This window comes from Fistularia commersonii, chromosome 2, assembly GCF_037954325.1.
Source record: "Fistularia commersonii isolate RoL2024-O1a breed Wild chromosome 2, RoL_Fcom_v1.0, whole genome shotgun sequence".
In the NCBI taxonomy this organism is placed as follows: domain Eukaryota; kingdom Metazoa; phylum Chordata; class Actinopteri; order Syngnathiformes; family Fistulariidae; genus Fistularia; species Fistularia commersonii.
In genome coordinates, this window is record NC_141285.1 from 15,817,333 (window position 1) to 15,835,249 (window position 17,917).

The 17,917-nt window shown below is 38.4% G+C and overlaps 1 protein-coding gene and 1 non-coding gene across 9 annotated transcripts; both read left to right on the forward strand.

The window, feature by feature from the left end:
- The first annotated feature begins 113 nt into the window (after window positions 1-113).
- ccar1 (cell division cycle and apoptosis regulator 1) lies at window positions 114-15,409 on the forward strand. Of its 8 annotated transcripts, none has more exons than XM_086170117.1 (26): window positions 114-144; window positions 2,457-2,617; window positions 2,731-2,906; window positions 3,021-3,125; window positions 3,515-3,547; window positions 3,868-4,064; window positions 4,241-4,379; window positions 4,966-5,085; window positions 5,741-5,933; window positions 6,109-6,253; window positions 6,436-6,591; window positions 6,706-6,931; window positions 7,205-7,318; window positions 7,616-7,782; window positions 8,637-8,847; window positions 10,035-10,118; window positions 10,355-10,600; window positions 11,321-11,512; window positions 11,632-11,865; window positions 11,948-12,083; window positions 12,363-12,451; window positions 12,535-12,675; window positions 12,828-12,948; window positions 13,089-13,271; window positions 14,113-14,315; window positions 14,435-15,409. In XM_086170117.1, exons 2-26 carry the CDS (start codon window positions 2,506-2,508, stop codon window positions 14,513-14,515), a joined length of 3,804 nt encoding a protein of 1,267 aa, XP_086026243.1. In that variant the 5' UTR covers window positions 114-144; window positions 2,457-2,505; the 3' UTR covers window positions 14,516-15,409. The 8 variants fall into 8 exon arrangements, with proteins under 8 accessions (XP_086026243.1, XP_086026254.1, XP_086026250.1 ...); XM_086170128.1 differs by having other exon boundaries at window positions 6,121-6,253; XM_086170124.1 differs by having other exon boundaries at window positions 4,241-4,367.
- LOC147236527 (small nucleolar RNA SNORD98) lies at window positions 7,352-7,418 on the forward strand. Its single transcript, XR_015109039.1, has one exon. It is a non-coding gene; the product is annotated as a small nucleolar RNA SNORD98 (small nucleolar RNA).
- Window positions 15,410-17,917: the final 2,508 nt, after the last annotated feature.

Below are 17,917 nucleotides of genomic sequence, written 5' to 3' on the forward strand. Positions count from 1 at the left end.
TATATATATATATATATATCATTTTTTACTATCATCGTTGATGTTAAGCGAAACCGCATGAAGAGGCCCGCCTTCAGTCAGTGTCAGTTTGTGATTCTGCGCATGCTCAGTTCTTGTCGACAACGGCCGTTGCAGGGGACATCGGTAAGCATTGATGACTCAACTATTTCTCCTCAAATCTAGCTACCTTTGATGGGTTGGACCAAGATATAGCTAAATGTAAAATACAATTAATGATGTTTGTTGATTTTCCGCCGTAAATTAATATCTATTCCAAGTATTAAATCCGGGGCTGCCGAGCAAAGTGTCTCGTCGACCATAAACTAAGGCCTCGTTCACGACAACAAATTCAGCACGAGGCTAACCTGGTGACAAAGCTAATACACCAATACAAGCATTGTAAGGTGAACCTGATATTTCGTAACTCTTTGACGATTTAAATGGTAGAGCTGCAATAATCGCTTGAAGAGCAGTCCTCCGTGTCACGGTATTGTTTTCAACAAAGAATACGTTAGCAAACGGATTCAAAGTGTTTGCACAGTCCTACTGTTCGTTATCGTGTTGGCAGCTAAACTAGCTAGCTAGTGCTAATCGAGTTCAGCGTGTCGAGGTTGCAGTGTCAGCTGCTTGAGGTTTTCATAAATCCGACGTAAGCCACAAATAGGAAATGTGCAGTGTGCGTAATCAACGTTAGATTAATTTAAGGGTGTTCAAACCAATAAATCGTGTTATCACGTTTTCCCCCGTTTCAACCGTATGTATAAAATGAATGACGTACGTTATTGATGCAGCTACTAAAGCAAGGACAAATCTCAAGTCACTCCGAGTGCGTGTGTGAAGCGTCTGCTGAAAATGGCCTCAAATTGACGACGCTTTCCTTCCAAAGTAAACACTTATTTAGGTATGGTGTGTTGCTCTACGTTTACCGTTTTGCCATTTTCTTGCAGCAAAATGCTCACCTCGCTGAGTGCATATTAGTATACTGTGAAAAGTTACGGAATGGGTTGCTGATAGCGGGTCTAAGCTGGTAAACAGTGATTTATCTCATCTTTGCTTCATCATTGTACACAGAACTTTTTTTGTTTTGGAATTGTTGCATAAAACGGTTGGTTTTGCTCTTAACATCCGCTGGTCAGGTAAGTAACATTACAGTCTTAGGTAATTCACATTGATCAGAACCGAAAGAGTTTAATAATCACAACGTTTATATTTGCAGCACAAAGTGTTTTATTCATTAAAATGCTAATAATAGTTATAATAATGCATCTGTGAAAATTGGTATATAAATGTACACATTACAATAGGTATGAGAGGACTCAGTGAAATACAAAACCAAATGTAAAGCAAAGCAGACACTTCTCATAGATGTCTGTTTCACAAGGTGTAATATTGCACCAGTCAGTACTTAAAGTCTAAAATTGCATCCTCAACAAAGGAATGATGCAGTATCTAGAGTAATTTATTAAGGAAGAAATCCCATCTCCCCTCTATCCTTTTTTACACAGAGGTTGTTGAAGTTCTGTGACTACCTCTACCGTCAGCTCAGAATATTCTTTCCCACGATCCATCTCCAAGGACTATTAATACAGATGCATCCTCTCAGGCATTTCAGAACCGTCTGCTGAGATTTTCTAGTAATTTGTGCCTTCTCATTTTTGACTTGTGATCTCTAAACCATTACAATGTGTGACAAATCAAGGATAAGAATTTGAAACTGATTTTTTATTGAGGGACATAAGGGACATTCTTTGTAGCTTGTGTAAATCACTATATTGATACTCCATATCTGCTATGTTAGCTCGTCAGAAGAAATCTCTTTAATGGCAAAATGTCAACAGATTTCTGGACAGCACTTTAGTATTGCAGTTAATTTTTTTTCTTTTTTCCAAGTTAAAAGTAAAATATACAATTATATAGTGTCACCAAACAAGTTGCAAGGTTATTGAAAATGCTGAGCACAAAGCCCAATTTGTTAATTTATTTTCCAACAATCTGTGTATTGTTTTTTTTCCTACCAGTATATGCTGGGTTTTCAGGTACTTGATTTGGTACCCAAACCACTTTACCTAAACGTGTCTGATTACATTCCACTTTGATTATCAAGCCACCTTTGCATAAAATGTCCATGTTCTTCTCCTGATTGCAAGCGGCACCCGACACTGAGTCAATGCATATAAGATGTCTGTCTGTTCTTTAGAACCCTTTCCTTTAAATGGTTTATTTAACTAGGCTTAATTTCAATCAAGCATTTAAAAAACTCACAAGATGTAATGTAGAAAAAAATAGAACTATAAGATAAATTAAACTGCCAACAGTACCAATTATTTGAAAGGAATAGCTGCAATAAATCCTTGTGACATTTTATTGTGGCAGCTGGACTTAGTTTCTCTCCTTGAAGCGATTCACCTCTCATCCAAGAGGCATTTTCAGTTCCTCTTTTTATGTTTTACTATTAGAGGCAACCATCAATTCAGCGAGAAGAGACGGCCATAACCTGAGCAAGTCATGGCCCAGTTCGGGGGACAGAAGAATCCACCGTGGGCTACTCAGTTTGCTGCTACAGCAGTGTCCCAGCCAGGCCACTCGGGACAGTCTCTTGATCTCAACAGCCTGCACTGTGAGTATCAGCAAACAAACTTCCATTATACCACCTCACACCTCACCAGTCCCTTCTTCAATTTATGTTCCTTTTCATTTCTTGAATTGTTTTTATGTTCTTCCTTCCCATAGCTCTCGGTGTACAGCAGCCATCGCTTCTGGGAGCATCTCCCTCAGTTTACTCTCAGCAGTCAGCCTTGGCTGCAGCATCTCTCAGCAACCAGTCTGCTGCAAACTACCAGCTGTCTCAGCAAACTGCTGCCTTGCAACAGCAAGCTGCAGCAGTTGCTGCCGCAGCCTTACAGCAGGTGGGTCAAAGCAGTGTAATTCCAAGCAGTCAGCAATGGGTATTTCTTGTCAAATACACATGTAGCAGTATTAATAACTGATTAACCATCCTTTATGCATGCATATTTTATCAGTCTCAGATCAATACAGCCCTTCAGCAGTATCAGCAACAACAGCAGCAACAGCAGCAACCACCCCAGCAACCCCCGCAGCAGCAACTTTACAACGTACCTCATCAGGTTGAACACCATGTGTTTTTATGTCACACTCTACTCAATATACTAAGATATATTTCTGTGTATTAGTTTAAGGACCATAGCTGATACACATTATAGCTACAATTCACATTGCAGTAATAAAGAGGTTTGCTGACTGTGACAAGGTAGTCAATTCCAAATATCAAACAAAATCTCATATGCTTTATAGCCTTTAGCTGCAATGCCTCTGTATATTGGTTGATGGCATGAAAGTTTTCTGGTGCAACAAATGTGAATGTATTAATATGTAATTTTTCCAGTTATTTTAGTCATTTGCTAAGTAGTTTTAATTCTCTGTCAGTAGTACTTACAAAGAATATTTATCAGGACTTAAGTTTGAAACTTATTTGACACTACTCTTCCCTTTACAGCTTCCACAGCCGCAGCAAGCTCTCATTTCTCAGGTATAATACAAAAAAAGTCATGTGATGCATGTTAAAAGTCCCTCTTTTCTTCCATTGATATTTATACACACTCAAAATGGGATAAGAATGGGAAAGGACATTTAGTTTTCAGTATTTAATTATTTGATAATTTATCATTAGTTATTTAATATATTTAGTTTAAACACATGGACAAATTCAGTTTTTTACAACTCACCAATGTTTCTTAAGAATTGTTATTTGACATCAATAGTGTGTTGTTGGAATGGTTGTAATTCGTATGTTACAAGCTACCTTGATCAGAATTTTTGAAAATCTGTATTTCTCTTCTCATCACTCAGCCCCCAGTGGCCTTGCCCACAAGTTTGAGTCTGTCCAACCCACAGCAGACAGCCCAGATCACAGTGTCCTACCCAACACCACGTTCAAGTCACCAACAGCAGTCCCAGCCACAGAAGCAGAGAGTCTTTACTGGTGTTGTGAACAAGCTACATGACACATTCGGCTTTGTTGATGAAGATGTCTTTTTTCAGCTAAGGTGAAAGAGTGTAATATTTGAAAATTAAAACTTTTGTATTCCCATTTGCTATGAAGGGAAAGGATTAGAATTTTCTTTTTAATTAAACCAGTTGTTTAATGCTAACAATAATTCATTTGCAAAAGAGTCCTTTTTTCTGAACCTTCTTCTCAGTCCTCTTTTCTGAATCTTTTTAGTGCTGTTAAAGGAAAGACTCCTCAGGTTGGTGACAGGGTTCTAGTTGAGGCTGTGTACAACCCGAACATGCCCTTCAAGTGGAATGCCCAGCGCATTCAGACCTTACCTCAGCTAGCTAACCAGTCGGTGAGACCCTTTGTGAGTTTGCACTGTATCTATAAAGAGAGAACTGTTAATATGCTATTTGTTGATGATTATTTTTTTTTTTTTTTTAAACACCAATGTTCTTTGGCTGTAAATATGTACAGTCAGGAAGTTTGGATTTTATGTCATTAATTATGATTTATCTAGACAACTTGTTTTTCTTCCTATTATAGTTTTTCCACTCATAAGCATTTTGTACAGACACTGGGAGTTGCACAATGTTTGGTACCATCAAGAAAATTGTTTCTCAATATAGTTGTTAATATAAATGATGGAAGTATTTCAAACTTTCATATCCTCGTATTTTGTCTGAATGCTCCATCTTATTTCAGTGTGGGACTTAGTGCTAGAAACACTTGTCCTACTGTGACAGAAGCTTTACGGTGAAAATGATGCCATGCCATTCTTTATTTTGAACAGTCAAAAGATGAAATCTATAGGTTTTGTACTTCAGGCTTTTATACTTTCCATATCTGCAAAAAGTCCAAGTCCTGAGCAAACATGTATACACATTAATTTTTCAGATTTGATCTCATTTCTATATTCTGTTTTTGACAGTTGTGTTCTCAATCCCTCCTAGCATCAGCAGCAGCCTCAGCCTTTACCTCAAGCTTCCCCACAGCTTGGCAGCCTTTACAATGAGCCAGGAATGCAGCTGCGCTATTCAGACATGCACCCTGCAGCGGACAACAGGCAAAATGTAACTTCTTAGCCTTGAATCTCATTTTTTGTGTCCCTAGACCCAGTTTTGTTCTGTATCTTTGTCTGCCAGCTTTGATACCAAACCGACTCCTGGCAAATTCTGAATCTGACTATAACACATTTCAACATCTTTTTCTGCTTGTTTGATTTTTACTCTTTATTATTGATTCATTATTTCTGATGCTTCCCCTGTTCAGTACACTTTCCTTATTTTGAGAATCATTAGTTTTGCTAATGTAATAATTTATTAATTTTCTTCATGTGGTATTTGCATTTTGTCAGTAAAAAATATGTCATGGATGGGAATCATCAAAGCTATTCTCAAGAATTGTTGTTTTAATAGTGCCTCTTATTTTTTCACCCAAAATATTTAAACATTTTTGTTTGTTTTCTTTGTTTGGTTGTTTGCATCAAACTGGTCATCCAAGTTGAGTTTTGCAGGTTAAACTTTAATGTAGTGAAACTGTTATTGCATGGCCTCTTGCATCTCACACAATTCATGCCATTTCTAAAGTTTTCTCTCAAGCAGCCACTGACTGACCTTAAATCACAGTTTAACTTATTTAATGGTGATGCTCTTGGATTTCACATTTTTTTTCAAATCTGTCTTTGAACAAATGGGTCCCCCCCTTCTTTTTTCTCTTTTTTTCCAGAGCCAGCCTCAGGCTCCCAACATGATGAAGCCAGGCCCCGCCATTCTCCAGTCACTACCTCCTCCTACTACATTCAGTGTTCCAGCCCAAGCTCCCCCTCCTTCCTTACTCCAAGCTCAACTCTCTGCCGCCTCTCTAGCCCCACTCCTCCAAAACCCTCCCCAACCCTTGCTTCCACAGCCTCCACCCAAAGGTAAAAGGTTTTTACATGGCTTGGCATAGTGTGCCAATAGGGATGTTTAAAGATGTCAGACAAGTCGTGCCATTCAAAACATTCTTCTTGAATGTTCTCCCTCACAGCAGTAAATCTCCTAAGAATAAAATTTTTCTCAAGTGGTTAAACATTGTATTATATTTTTGAATTTTAGATGTATTTACAGGTGGTCTGCTTCAGCCGCCCGTAAGAATGATGCCACAACCACAGCCTGTAAGACGGATTGAGCCTCCACCTCGTTTCCCAAGTCGCAATGATCGAGGTCCTGAGCTAATACTCAGGAGTAAAGAAGAACGCAGGTCAGATGACAAAAAAATTGTAAAATAATAGACCATTCATTATGGTATAGAGAGCTCTTTTATTCTCACCTTTTGTTCTTTCATATTGTGTGTGTGTGAGTATGTCCATGCATACATACATACATACTTATATAAAAGATAATGCATACCAAATTAAAATATTTCACATTTATATTCTTTAGCCGAGACAGAGATCGTGAACGCAGACGGTCAAGAGAACGATCACCTACACGCAAACGTTCAAGAGACCGTTCACCAAGACGAGATCGCTCACCTCGACGTCCTCGCAGGGTGGTTCCTCGCTATACTGTCCAATTTTCAAAATTCAGTTTGGATGGGTGAGTTCAAAACTTTCAAGCTTTTAGTTCCAAATCTAGTTTTGTGACATGTAAGGCACTCACAAACCGAGAGTATATTGCTGAGGGATTAACCATACATCCTCTGTTCCTTAGTTCAAGCTGTGATATGATGGAGTTGAGGAGGCGGTACCAGAGTTTGTACATTCCCAGTGACTTCTTTGATGCAGTCTTTACCTGGGTGGAGGCCTTTCCTCTTACACGACCCTTTCAGTTCAGTAATGCCTGTAACTTCCACATCTTACACAAAGAGGTGGACCCTCTTGTCAAAAATACAGCTGTGCTGGAGCCGGCTGATGCAAACCACACCTACAGCGCCAAGGTAGGACAATAACTCACAAAACACAATTGTATCATTCAGAGACATGTCGGTCATGTTTTGCTATTCACAAGGCATTATTTTCCAAACTGATTAAATAAGCATGACCAATACTACACAATATGTAATATAGAACAATTGAAATAGGCACGTGAACAAGGATCCTCTGAAATTGCTGGTGATAATTGAGGTTACAAATATAATGTCCTTATTCCTAGATGGTAATTCTGCATCTCCTCGATGGGTACATACATATCTGATGGTCTTTTGTTCCAGGTCATGCTGCTTGCTAATCCTAGCATAGAGGAGCTATATCACAAGTCCTGTGCTCTTGCAGAGGATCCTCAGGAAGTCAGGGACTCGTTCCAACATCCTGCAAGGCTCATTAAGGTGTGTTAAACACTCATGTCATTCACATGAGCTGACAATGATGCAAAGATCCTATTCCATTGCTGAGAAATCACAATGTGGAAAAATCCAAACTGATGTCAGCTAACCTGTTTAAATGATGGTGGGGATCCATGGAGATGCGATTATTCCACAAACATGCCACAGATATTTGTCCTTTTTCTCATCCTTCATTTTATTCTTTTCACCACCCAGCCTTATCCATATCTTAATTTCCTATTTTTCCCCTAACCTATTCTATGTGATTCTCCCTTGTACCTGTCTGTATTTCTCCCTCAGTTTTTGGTGGGAATGAGAGGTAAAGATGAGGCCATGGCTATTGGAGGTCATTGGTCTCCCTCTTTGGATGGAACCGACCCAGATAAAGATCCCTCAGTCCTTATAAAGACAGCTATACGCTGTTGCAAGGCACTCACAGGCATAGACCTTAGTCTGTGCACTCAGTGGTAAGTGTTTTATTCCAATTATTAACTTTTTCTCTGTTGAAATTGGTGTTTTCTGTCACTGCAATCCCGAACTGAGTATCTTGCTGTTACAAAACCTTACTGTCTTTACACAGTTCTATTGTAGAAATATTGGATGATAGCTTTGGTTATTTATTTTACTTATTGTGTTGTCTCTTTGCTACCAACGATTTACTATCATTTGATGTGTCGAGCAATGACATTTTTGGCCTTTTGTGTGTTGTTGTCTTGGCTCTCGTTCTGTCACACTCTTAATATAAATATATAAACCTACTTTATTATTTTATTTTGATGGGAAAAAAAATGCTTGGACTGTGGCTGGAAGCAGTAGCCTGGACCAGAAGACACTGCCATTACTTTTGCTTTTTAAAATTTATTTATTTTGGTTTGTTTTTAATTTGATTTAATTTTCTCTGTTAAATATTACATACTAAACTCGTTTTCACTGTTATTTCTGTCTCTCTTCGCACAACTCTAATGTAGTGCTTGAAGTGTATCCTAGGTTAAATGCAGATCTTCCATCTGTAATTGGCCGAAGTTATATTAGTGTATCAATATAGGGTGTGATTTTTTTTTTTTTTTTATTGTGAATGTCTGTCAACCTTCTCAAAAATGGCTGGCGTAACCTGTGACAACAGTTGGAGAGCTGCAGACCGGGTCCCTTTGTCTATGCTGTCGATTGTGTGGGAGACAGGTCACTGCAATGATGCTTAAAGTCATTCAGTGACCTCATGGGAGGGGGTAGCTGTAGAAGGCTTGCCTTAGCAAGGCTTGCCTTTAATACTGTGCCCTGGCCAGAATGTTTCTTTCCAATGCACCTTCTTCCTTTGCGACAGGTATCGTTTTGCAGAGATTCGCTATCATCGGCCAGAGGAGACACACAAGGGGCGGACAGTCCCTGCTCATGTGGAGACAGTGGTTTTGTTTCTTCCGGATGTTTGGCATTGTCTTCCTACCCGCTCAGAGTGGGAGGTGCTGTCACGGCGACTTCGGGAGCAGCTGGCTGAGAAGCTGTCGGCTGAGCGAAAGGAGGCGGATGGAGAACAGGCACTGAACCGCTAATCCCTCTCTTCTCATTTCCGCTTCTCACAGGAAGGCACAGGAATTACAAAAATGCCCAGATAAACATCACACAAAGCACACTTCACCATTCACAGACACAGACACCAACACAGGGAGATTAATGCTCCACAAAACCTCACCTAGGCTTCTCTTCACCTGTCCCCTTCTCCTATGCTCCAATTCCTCCATTCCTCCATCAGCACTCCCACTTTCCCTCACATCCAGCCGACACATACAGTGGAAGCAGTGAGGCTAGGCTGTGTTGTGTAGGCCCCAATTGCAACTGGTAAAACAGCTTCCAGCTCCCCAAAAACCTTTAATAATTTACTGTCAATCTGGGAATAATCACGAATTCTCATCCTTGTATTCTCTTGAGAATTATTCCAAACCAATTTACCTGCTTTGGGTGCTTCCAAACTGATTTAAGTGTGATGGTTTTTTTTTTAAATTTGATCCAATGGTGATTGTTTTCAAACACTGAAATGGCAAATGTAAACAGTGCTGGAATCTGTGGAGTCAGTTGTGTGCTAATACGATGTTTGTTGTAGAAATGTCTATTTTAAATGAATCGTCCAATCAATTTGATATCTCCTGACTTCGAAAAGTGAACATACCCAAAGTCCTGTTTTTTTTCTTTTCTTTTTGTAATTTTGTCTGTTCTTGATGGATTCAATATTTTCATTTGGACTATATGGAGAGTTTGGTTTTTCCAGGGCAGTTGGTTGGACACAAGGAAAGATGACTCCTATGTGATGTAGGTGTTTAAAGTCCCATAAATTGCGAACGCAATACTCCAGTCATAGACCATGTTAGGGCCACTATCCACTCTCTGTTTGGAGACCAGCTTCAGTTCACCTGATGTACCTACATACCTCTCATTGATTTTTACCTTTTTTGTGTTCCACAGATTGATTGATTGGCAGCTGGGGGGAATTTCTGTGGGTTTTTATAAGTGCTAGAGAGCTTCCCTGTGTACGCTTCAGTAGCAGTGGATTTAAACGCAGTCGAGAGCTCACTAGGACCAGACAATGAAAGACATATCTGACCTTGCTTCTTGCACGGATCAACTTTAAAGTTCACTCAGACCATGAATGGTTTTCTGATTTGTTTGTTGTGCTTCCTCTCTCTCTCTCTCTGCCTGTCTCTCTCTCTGTTACTGTTTTTCTATCAAGGAGGAAGAGGATAAAGATGACGATGAATTGAAGGATGTTAGTACCCCTACTCACTGGGCAAAACTTGATCCAAAGTCAATGAAGGTATATTATAAGAACCAGTGACAGACCTTTTTTTTTAGCTTTGATAAGTTTTATAACAATAAACCTTTTAAATTGTTTTCATCACACTGTTCACATCCATCAGATATGCAAGAATAACATCTCAGCGGCATTGGATCATAATTTCATAATCTGATTAATTTTCTCGCATTAAGTTTAACAACTTTATAAGCTTTGGCCATTCACACCCCTTATTCACATATTTTTTGTTTTTCAAGGTAAATGACCTGCGGAAGGAACTTGATTGCCGCTCTTTAAGCTCAAAGGGCTTAAAGTCACAGCTGATTGCCCGGCTCACTAAGCAGCTTAAGGCTGAGGAGCAAATAGAGGAATCAAAGGAACCTGAAAAACCAGAGTGCAAAGTCCCAGAGGAGGAAGAGCCATGTCGCACTGAAGAGGACAGAGAGGTACAAGGACATGTGCTTCGAAGTAATGATGCGGATAAGACCCAGAACAGTTTAATGGTAGTACAGACACAAATCTCTGCATGATACACAAGTTCTCATTTACATCCCACACACCACAATAGCAATTATCACCACCTTCAAAATGACAGTCCTCCCTAAAAAATAACTTATTTACAGTCATCCCAACCTTACACACCTTCACCTGGTCAAATTCTCCTAACTCTATAAATTGTCTTCCATAATGATAATCAAAAGAAGAAAATTACATTCAATGTTTTCTTTTTCTGATTGGTATCATGGTTTGAGAGTGGAGAAGTGTATGACAATTAATGTGGCTGTTTGCATGCAGGTCAGGGACGCATAAACATTGTTGCTAACTAGAATTGGGGAGCTCTAAATGAAATTTCACTAAATTGTAATGACAATTAAAAGTCTTCAATCTTTCGTTTAGTTGTATTTTTGGTTTCTCATCCTCAAAATAGTGATGGTCTTATGTAATAGAACATGGAGGATTGTTTTTATTAGAAAAAAGGAGGTTCTTTCTGAAGATTGATAAACTTGAGCTGAAAGCTTAGAGAACGTAGCCTGTTCATAGCAGATAATTTTGTTGTATAAATTTGTATAAGTATTAGCAGGTCATATGAGATTGGAAGAAATACATATAAATAACATTCTTTATACAAACACTAATCTACAAACACTATCTTGTACATTTTCGTAATGTTTCTAACATTCACAAATCATGCACGTTATAACCCAAGTGTTATTCTCTACCAGGAGGAGGAAAAGAAGAGGCAAGAGGAGCTTGAGCGGCAGCGGAGAGAACGACGCTACATTCTCCCTGAAGAGCCCACTATTGTGGTACATCCAAACTGGGCAGCCAAGAATGGCAAATTTGACTGCAGTGTCATGTCCCTGAGTGTGCTACTGGACTACAGGCTAGAGGACAACAAGGAGCACTCATTTGAAGTAAAGTTAACTGACAGCTTTTAAGTGTTTGAATTTTGCTTTAAGAACTACGTATACATTTTTATTGATTGGTATGTAAGACTAACAGTCTGCTCTTACGCCCTTGAATTCCTGTCTAGGTTTCCCTGTTTGCTGAACTATTTAACGAAATGCTACAGAGAGATTTTGGCTACCGCATATATAAAGCACTTGCTGCTATTCCTGCGAAGGATGACAAGAAGGAAAAGGAAAAGAAGACCAAAAAAGAAGCAGAGAAGAAGGAGTCTGAAAAGCGTGAAATAAAGAAGGAGAAAGAGGAGGAGATTGAGGAGCCAGCCTTAAAAAAATCCAAAGATGATGATGAGAAGAGGAAGGTGAATCTTCAACATCAAATCAACCCTTTTTTGTTCCGCAGTGAATTTCTTTTTCACACAATTTCTTTTTTTGTTTTATCAGTATGATGAAAAATTTGTGAAAAAGGAAGACTCCCGTGACGAGGAGGATAATGATGATAATGGCAGCACAGCTAATGCTGAGGAATATGACCCCATGGAGGCTGAAGATGCAGATGATGATGATGATGAAGATGATGGTACTTTTTTTTTCTTTGCTCTTTGTTTCTGTGTATGAGATACTTCAATTCAGAAATTACTCTGACATTCCCAGTAAAAACATTTGGTATTTGGTCAATGATGAGAAATCATGCACCACGCTGAATAAATGATGCATATCCTTTTCCACAATTTCTGAGACCTTAAGAAAAGAACATTGATGAAAATGTTCATCAATTTTTTTTTTACAAAGAGCTGCCCTGGCTGTCTTTGCTAGAGCTGTTTTCTCCCGCACTGTTCATGTTTTTAATCTGTCATAGACAAGGACGATGATGATTCGAATGACAGAGATAGGAGAGACCGCAAAGATGACTGCAAATCATCCAAAGAGAGATCTTCTAAAGACAAGGTAGGATTCTCTGGGCTGTTTTTGGCTGTGGTTCACCAATATACTGATATCTGAGTTAACACAGTTGTTTATTGTCACACAAGGAAAAGAAGCAGATGGTTACGCACAACAAGGATCTGCTGATGGCCTTTGTTTACTTTGACCAAAGCCATTGTGGTTATTTGTTGGAAAGAGACCTGGAAGAGATCTTGTACACTCTGGGACTGCATCTGTCTCGTTCTCAGGTGAATAAACACATAAAACACATCCGTCTCATCATATCCACAGTCATAATCTATTCACTCCTTAGTGGCCCTCCATAATACAGCAATTTCTGTGCTTCTCAGTTTAAACTTACTATGATATCATTTTTAAATTGGATTTTTTTTCCATTTAGATAAAGAAGTTGATGAACAAGCCAGTGGTCAGAGAGTCATGCTACTACCGAAAACTGACTGACAGAGGAAATGATGAGCCAAATCCACCCTGTAATGAATCTCAGATAGAGAACTTACTAGGTATGTTGAGATTGTTTTGGGATAATTGTTTTAACATGGAAAAATAGTCACAATTGCTTTTATATCTAATTAATTTATATCCCTTGATTTCTGTTTAAGTCAAGCAGTTGCTCTGCAATTAAATCATTTTTTTCTTTCAGGTAACAAAGTGTTGCTTCCTACTCCAAAAGCTCGTGCACAGTCAGAGTCCAGTGAGTCTGGAAATCTGATTGTGTACAAAGGAGCCTTGGTTGATGTAGGCAGCATGATGCAGAAACTGGAGAAAAGCGAGAAAGCAAGAGAGGAGATCGAACAGAAGCTCATGGTGCAGGATGTCAAAATGGGTACGGTGGGAAGCAATGTCTCAGTGACTGGTTTTTGTTTTTGTCATTTTTATCTTTGCAAGCTACACTCTGTGTCAGTAGTCCTCCAGGACAATGATCTGGCTCAATTTGAGCTTTGCTAAAGAAAAGTCCAGTTTCACTTGGTGAGTGCTCACTCTTGTGAGTGTTCTAATCATTTGGACCTGGCACATCCCTCTAAACCCAAGCATAGCACAAAATATCAAGGCTATTTATTTCATGTTGTTTCCTTACAGTAGGTAAATTTTTTTAAAATGTGACCAATTCATAGATAAATAATCTTTTTTCAGCAAATAATTAATTGATTTCCCAGTTCCACTAAGCGCTTCGAAGTGGGGCCCAATATATTTGTAAGATTTTCAGTGTTTATCTGCTGATTTTTAGCGTGGGAGTTAATCATCTTTTTGATGGTCCCCAGCAAAATTATTTACAATTACTCTTTGATATCTGTTGAAAGAGTCTGAACACAAAATAAAAAAGCATTACTGATTTGATCTTTGAATTTATAATTTCAATATATAATGGTGATTTGAATGTTTTTGTTACTTTCTGAAATGATTCTTGTACTTTTTTTTTCTCTTAATTAGTTTCTACCAATTTCGTATTTGTAGTGATGTTTTTTATTGAAATAAGGTTTTTTTGAAAGTTTAAAAATGATCACCAGAACATATTTGAATTATTGATTAAGAAAAATATAAAGAGAATGCAGCTTTAACCAAATTACCTTTGCTTATTTTTAATTGTACCTGTTGAGTATAGTCTGTTAAAAGGGTTAACATAGAGTTACATGGTTTTGACCAGTCGATATTTTATCTGATTGCAGAGGAGGAAGCAAAGGTTAAATCCCAGCTGGAACAAGCCAACAAGTCTTTGTCTCAGGAACTTGAGGAGGTGAAAGCCACTCTGAGTCAAACAGAGGAGACTCTGAAAACCACGGAGGAGCAGAAGATGACCTACCTTGATCAGATGAAGAAGACGAGCAAGACTCTGATGGAATCTGTTAAAGGACTTCTAACAGTGATGAAGGCAGGTCACAAAAGTAGCACAATTTTTTTCATCTTTCTCATTACATTCACTTACCGTGTGTGTGTGTGTGTGTGTGTGTGTGTGTGTGCGCGCGCGCGTGCGTGTTCGTGTGTTCACAGGAGCAAGATGGAAATGAATTAAGTGATGAAGACTTCAGAAATGAAGACCAGGTGTGTCATGCCAACGGTGCTGATGACTAAACACCACCTTAAAAATTGATCCATAACACTGACTGTCTTCGCAGATTGTAAATATTCGTTTTAACATTTGCAAAGCAAATGTGAACGTTTTGTTTGGACCTGTTACCTGTCATTTATATGGGTTTATTCATGATTTAGTTTATGTGACCTAAGTTCATTGTACAGGTAGTTACTTTTTTGACTAATTTTACTATGAGAGAGCTTTGAGGAGCTTATTTTATAGTTTTGATCAGTTTCAGTCAAGTTGCTTTTTGCTATTGCTTTAGCTATGTAGTGCCATTCGGTAAACTTGTGATTGTGTGAGTTGTACTTTTCAGATACCTGTGTTTTTCTGAAGAGCAATAATGATGCTATTTATGTGCGTGAGAATTCAGAATAAACTATATTTAAAAGACACTAATTTTGGACAGAGAAGGGAAGTGGTTCCATGTGGGACAGACAGAATATCTCTGTAAATGGTCTGTATCCACTGTACAACCACAACTGCGCTCATTAAATCGATTCGTCCTTTCTACATTGGATTCATTTAACTAGTTTCCACATTTTCCCCACCCCTTTCTTGAACATGTGGTTATGCATAATTCCCACCTTTCCCCTATCTGTGTCCATCAGCTGCATACATGCCTACTTTTCGATACTTAATTGTGAGCAGCATCTCAAAAAGAAAACACATGAACCAAATGCACAACTCAGTGATTGAGTTCTGCTGAAGGAGTCTTTGCTCCCAAAGATAAAAAACCTTTTGGTTCCATGCACTAAGACTGTGCGTTAGTTTGGGTTGAAATGATTCTAAGTAACACTGAAATGTCTTCAAAAGCAGGTAATTTATTTTTCTATTGCAAATGAGATGTACTACATGGATGTCTTGTGTGACAGTAAAGTGGTTCAATCTAACACCTGAGCGTGTTGGTATTTTTCCACCTGTTTTGAAATATATTAGCTGTAAGATGAGATATCTAACAAGTGTTTAAAGTGAAGCACTGAAGTGCTGCTATCAGAAATTTGGTCAGCATCACATTTAGTTACACCTAGATAACCAGTGCTTTCATCCAGTTAGTTTTTCAAGTAATCTTGCTTTTGACCAGCTGGAGCAAGCAGAGATTGAAGTCATTCGAAAATAAAACCATATGTATCCCTTTGTTTTTATCATCTTAAGCTGAAGAATCTTACTATGTAATTTGTTTCTCCCATTTCCCCCAGTTCTAAATGTGTGTGTGTGTGTTTTTTTGTTGTTTTTTTTTTTTAAACTGGTTACGAAGCTTTTTGTCTAAACTCTTTCTTCTTTTTTATGCACCATAAAACAATGGTCAGCTTCAATGAAAGTTAAAATGTTAACTTTTACAATTTGTTAATAGAACAATACCTTACTTTCTGATGAGTGAAACAGTCAAGACATTAAGGATTTTGATATTGATTCAGTGAGCTAAATCTATATCAGATAATATATGGCTATTTAAAATCATTGCTTGGATTAAATTAGAATTAGAATACTTTATTGATTCCCAAGGGGGAAACTGCTTAATTTGCAGTATTTTAGAATCAAGAAAAATACAATGTTAACAAACTCATTGTTGAAAAATTGAAGAATTGGAAAAATAGATTGCAGTTAAGTGAAACATTAGAGGAAGATGTTGACATGTAATGCAAGAAGGATATTTGCTGCCATATTTAACAAACCTGTTGTTACTATTGAGTAACCAGCATTTTTATTTTCTTTAAGATTATCCGATTATATCCCAGAAGTAGGGTGATTTTGATGGATTTAGTTGTACTGACATTTTTAGCTGCTGCTAAATGTACTGCTTTCATCCTACCATTTGTCAGGGATAGTTTCCTGTGTCTGGGAATAACCAAACAGTTTGGACCATGAATATAAGTCAGACAGAATAAAATACACAAAGTTTGTCTGAGGAACAGGGCGGATAGTAACTCTCCAACCGCTTACCTTTGAGGCTTTTGTTCCCTGAGATGAAATCTTTGAATGTGTCTAGAACATTCATCAAGCAGATTGTTTTCACCTCACTTTGGTGATGTTCCTCACTTCAGACACCAACACACAACATTCCCTTTTATTGTATATTCCTAAGATATTCAAGGAACTCACATGAGTTTGCGAACTGATTTCATAATGTAAAATCTTTAAAAATTGGCCAATTATTTCAGGTAGAATTTTTTTTCTATCCATGGGCATGTAGTTAATTTAATTAATAACATTCCTGCAGAATTTTTGTTGTGGACCTTTATGAGCAAAGTTGTCTCCTTTGCATATTGGTAACTTGAAGCTAATTTCCTTCCTCTGTGAGATTTAACACTCAGATTTTAAAAGGGGAGGAAACACTTCTTTCTGCTCCCAGCAGCTTATCCTTGAGAGCAAAGCCTTTGTGTCATTCAGCACTTCAGTTATGTGACTTCTTTTGTCCCAATGTCGTGCCCTGAATACTTTACAAACAAACCTCATTTGTCCCCTAAAGGAACTGCATGCATATCTATGCCTGTAGTGGCTGGATGCATGTGAGTGCACATGATTATGCGTGTACATGCACATGTGATGTGTGAAATTAGAGCCCGCTGCAGAGGGCAGGGCAGGTAACCCCACTCCTGTGCTGCAACAGAAGGCTTTTGTGGCCGATCTCCCACTCAAAAGAGCTGCAGCACTCACAGGCCTGTCTGCTGACCGTCAGTCGATTTCAATGCGGAGTCACAGCTTCCATTGAGGGAGCAAACAGGGCTAGTTAAAAGGGACTTCAGCTCCGCAACTGATCACATTGCAACTGTGCTTCTCCATGTAAATGAATCCTTAAGTGATTAAGTGTGGCTACAGAGCTTTTGAAGATGTTTCACAAGTGTCACCATCACTTTTAGTGTCCAAATCAGAAATTTCAGACGCATTTGTCCCCAAATCTAATTTGCCACAGTCATAACCAATTGTTTCCATTGAGCCCTACCTTCCCAAATGCATGTCCAAAGTTCAAATTTATCATGACAAAAGCAGCTCCAGGATTGCCTTTCCACAACCTCTAGGAGTCAATGTTTGTTGGCGCTTTGCATTGCCTTGAGCAGGGGTGGGCAATCATTTTGGCTGGCGGGCCACATTTATTATCAATTTTCATGCGCGGGTAAACTAGGTATCATGTAAACTGAACCGAATGAAAATTGCAATTTAAATATTTAAATTTTTTTGGCACTTTATTTCAACTTTAAAATCATTTATGATCATATAAATGTATCAACATTATTTTTCATGTAATCATCTATACAAAAGTAAACAAAAGGAAAAAAAAAAGGCTCTAAATTCAATATTGATTGAAAATATTCAAAGAAAACGGGATGTCTCAAGACCCATGTCTGGTCTTGAGACATCCCGTTTGTAATGGTGACACAAGAAGCAAATGCGTAACTGCA

Excerpts from the sequence above, each read along its gene's own strand:
- ccar1 (XM_086170117.1), top strand. The coding sequence starts at position 2,506 with ATGGCCCAGTTCGGGGGACAGAAGAATCCACCGTGGGCTACTCAGTTT. Across the intron at positions 6,592-6,705 it reads TCAAAATTCAGTTTGGATGG|TTCAAGCTGTGATATGATGG; the intron begins GTGAGTTCAAAA and ends TCTGTTCCTTAG. Across the intron at positions 7,319-7,615 it reads ATCCTGCAAGGCTCATTAAG|TTTTTGGTGGGAATGAGAGG; the intron begins GTGTGTTAAACA and ends TTTCTCCCTCAG.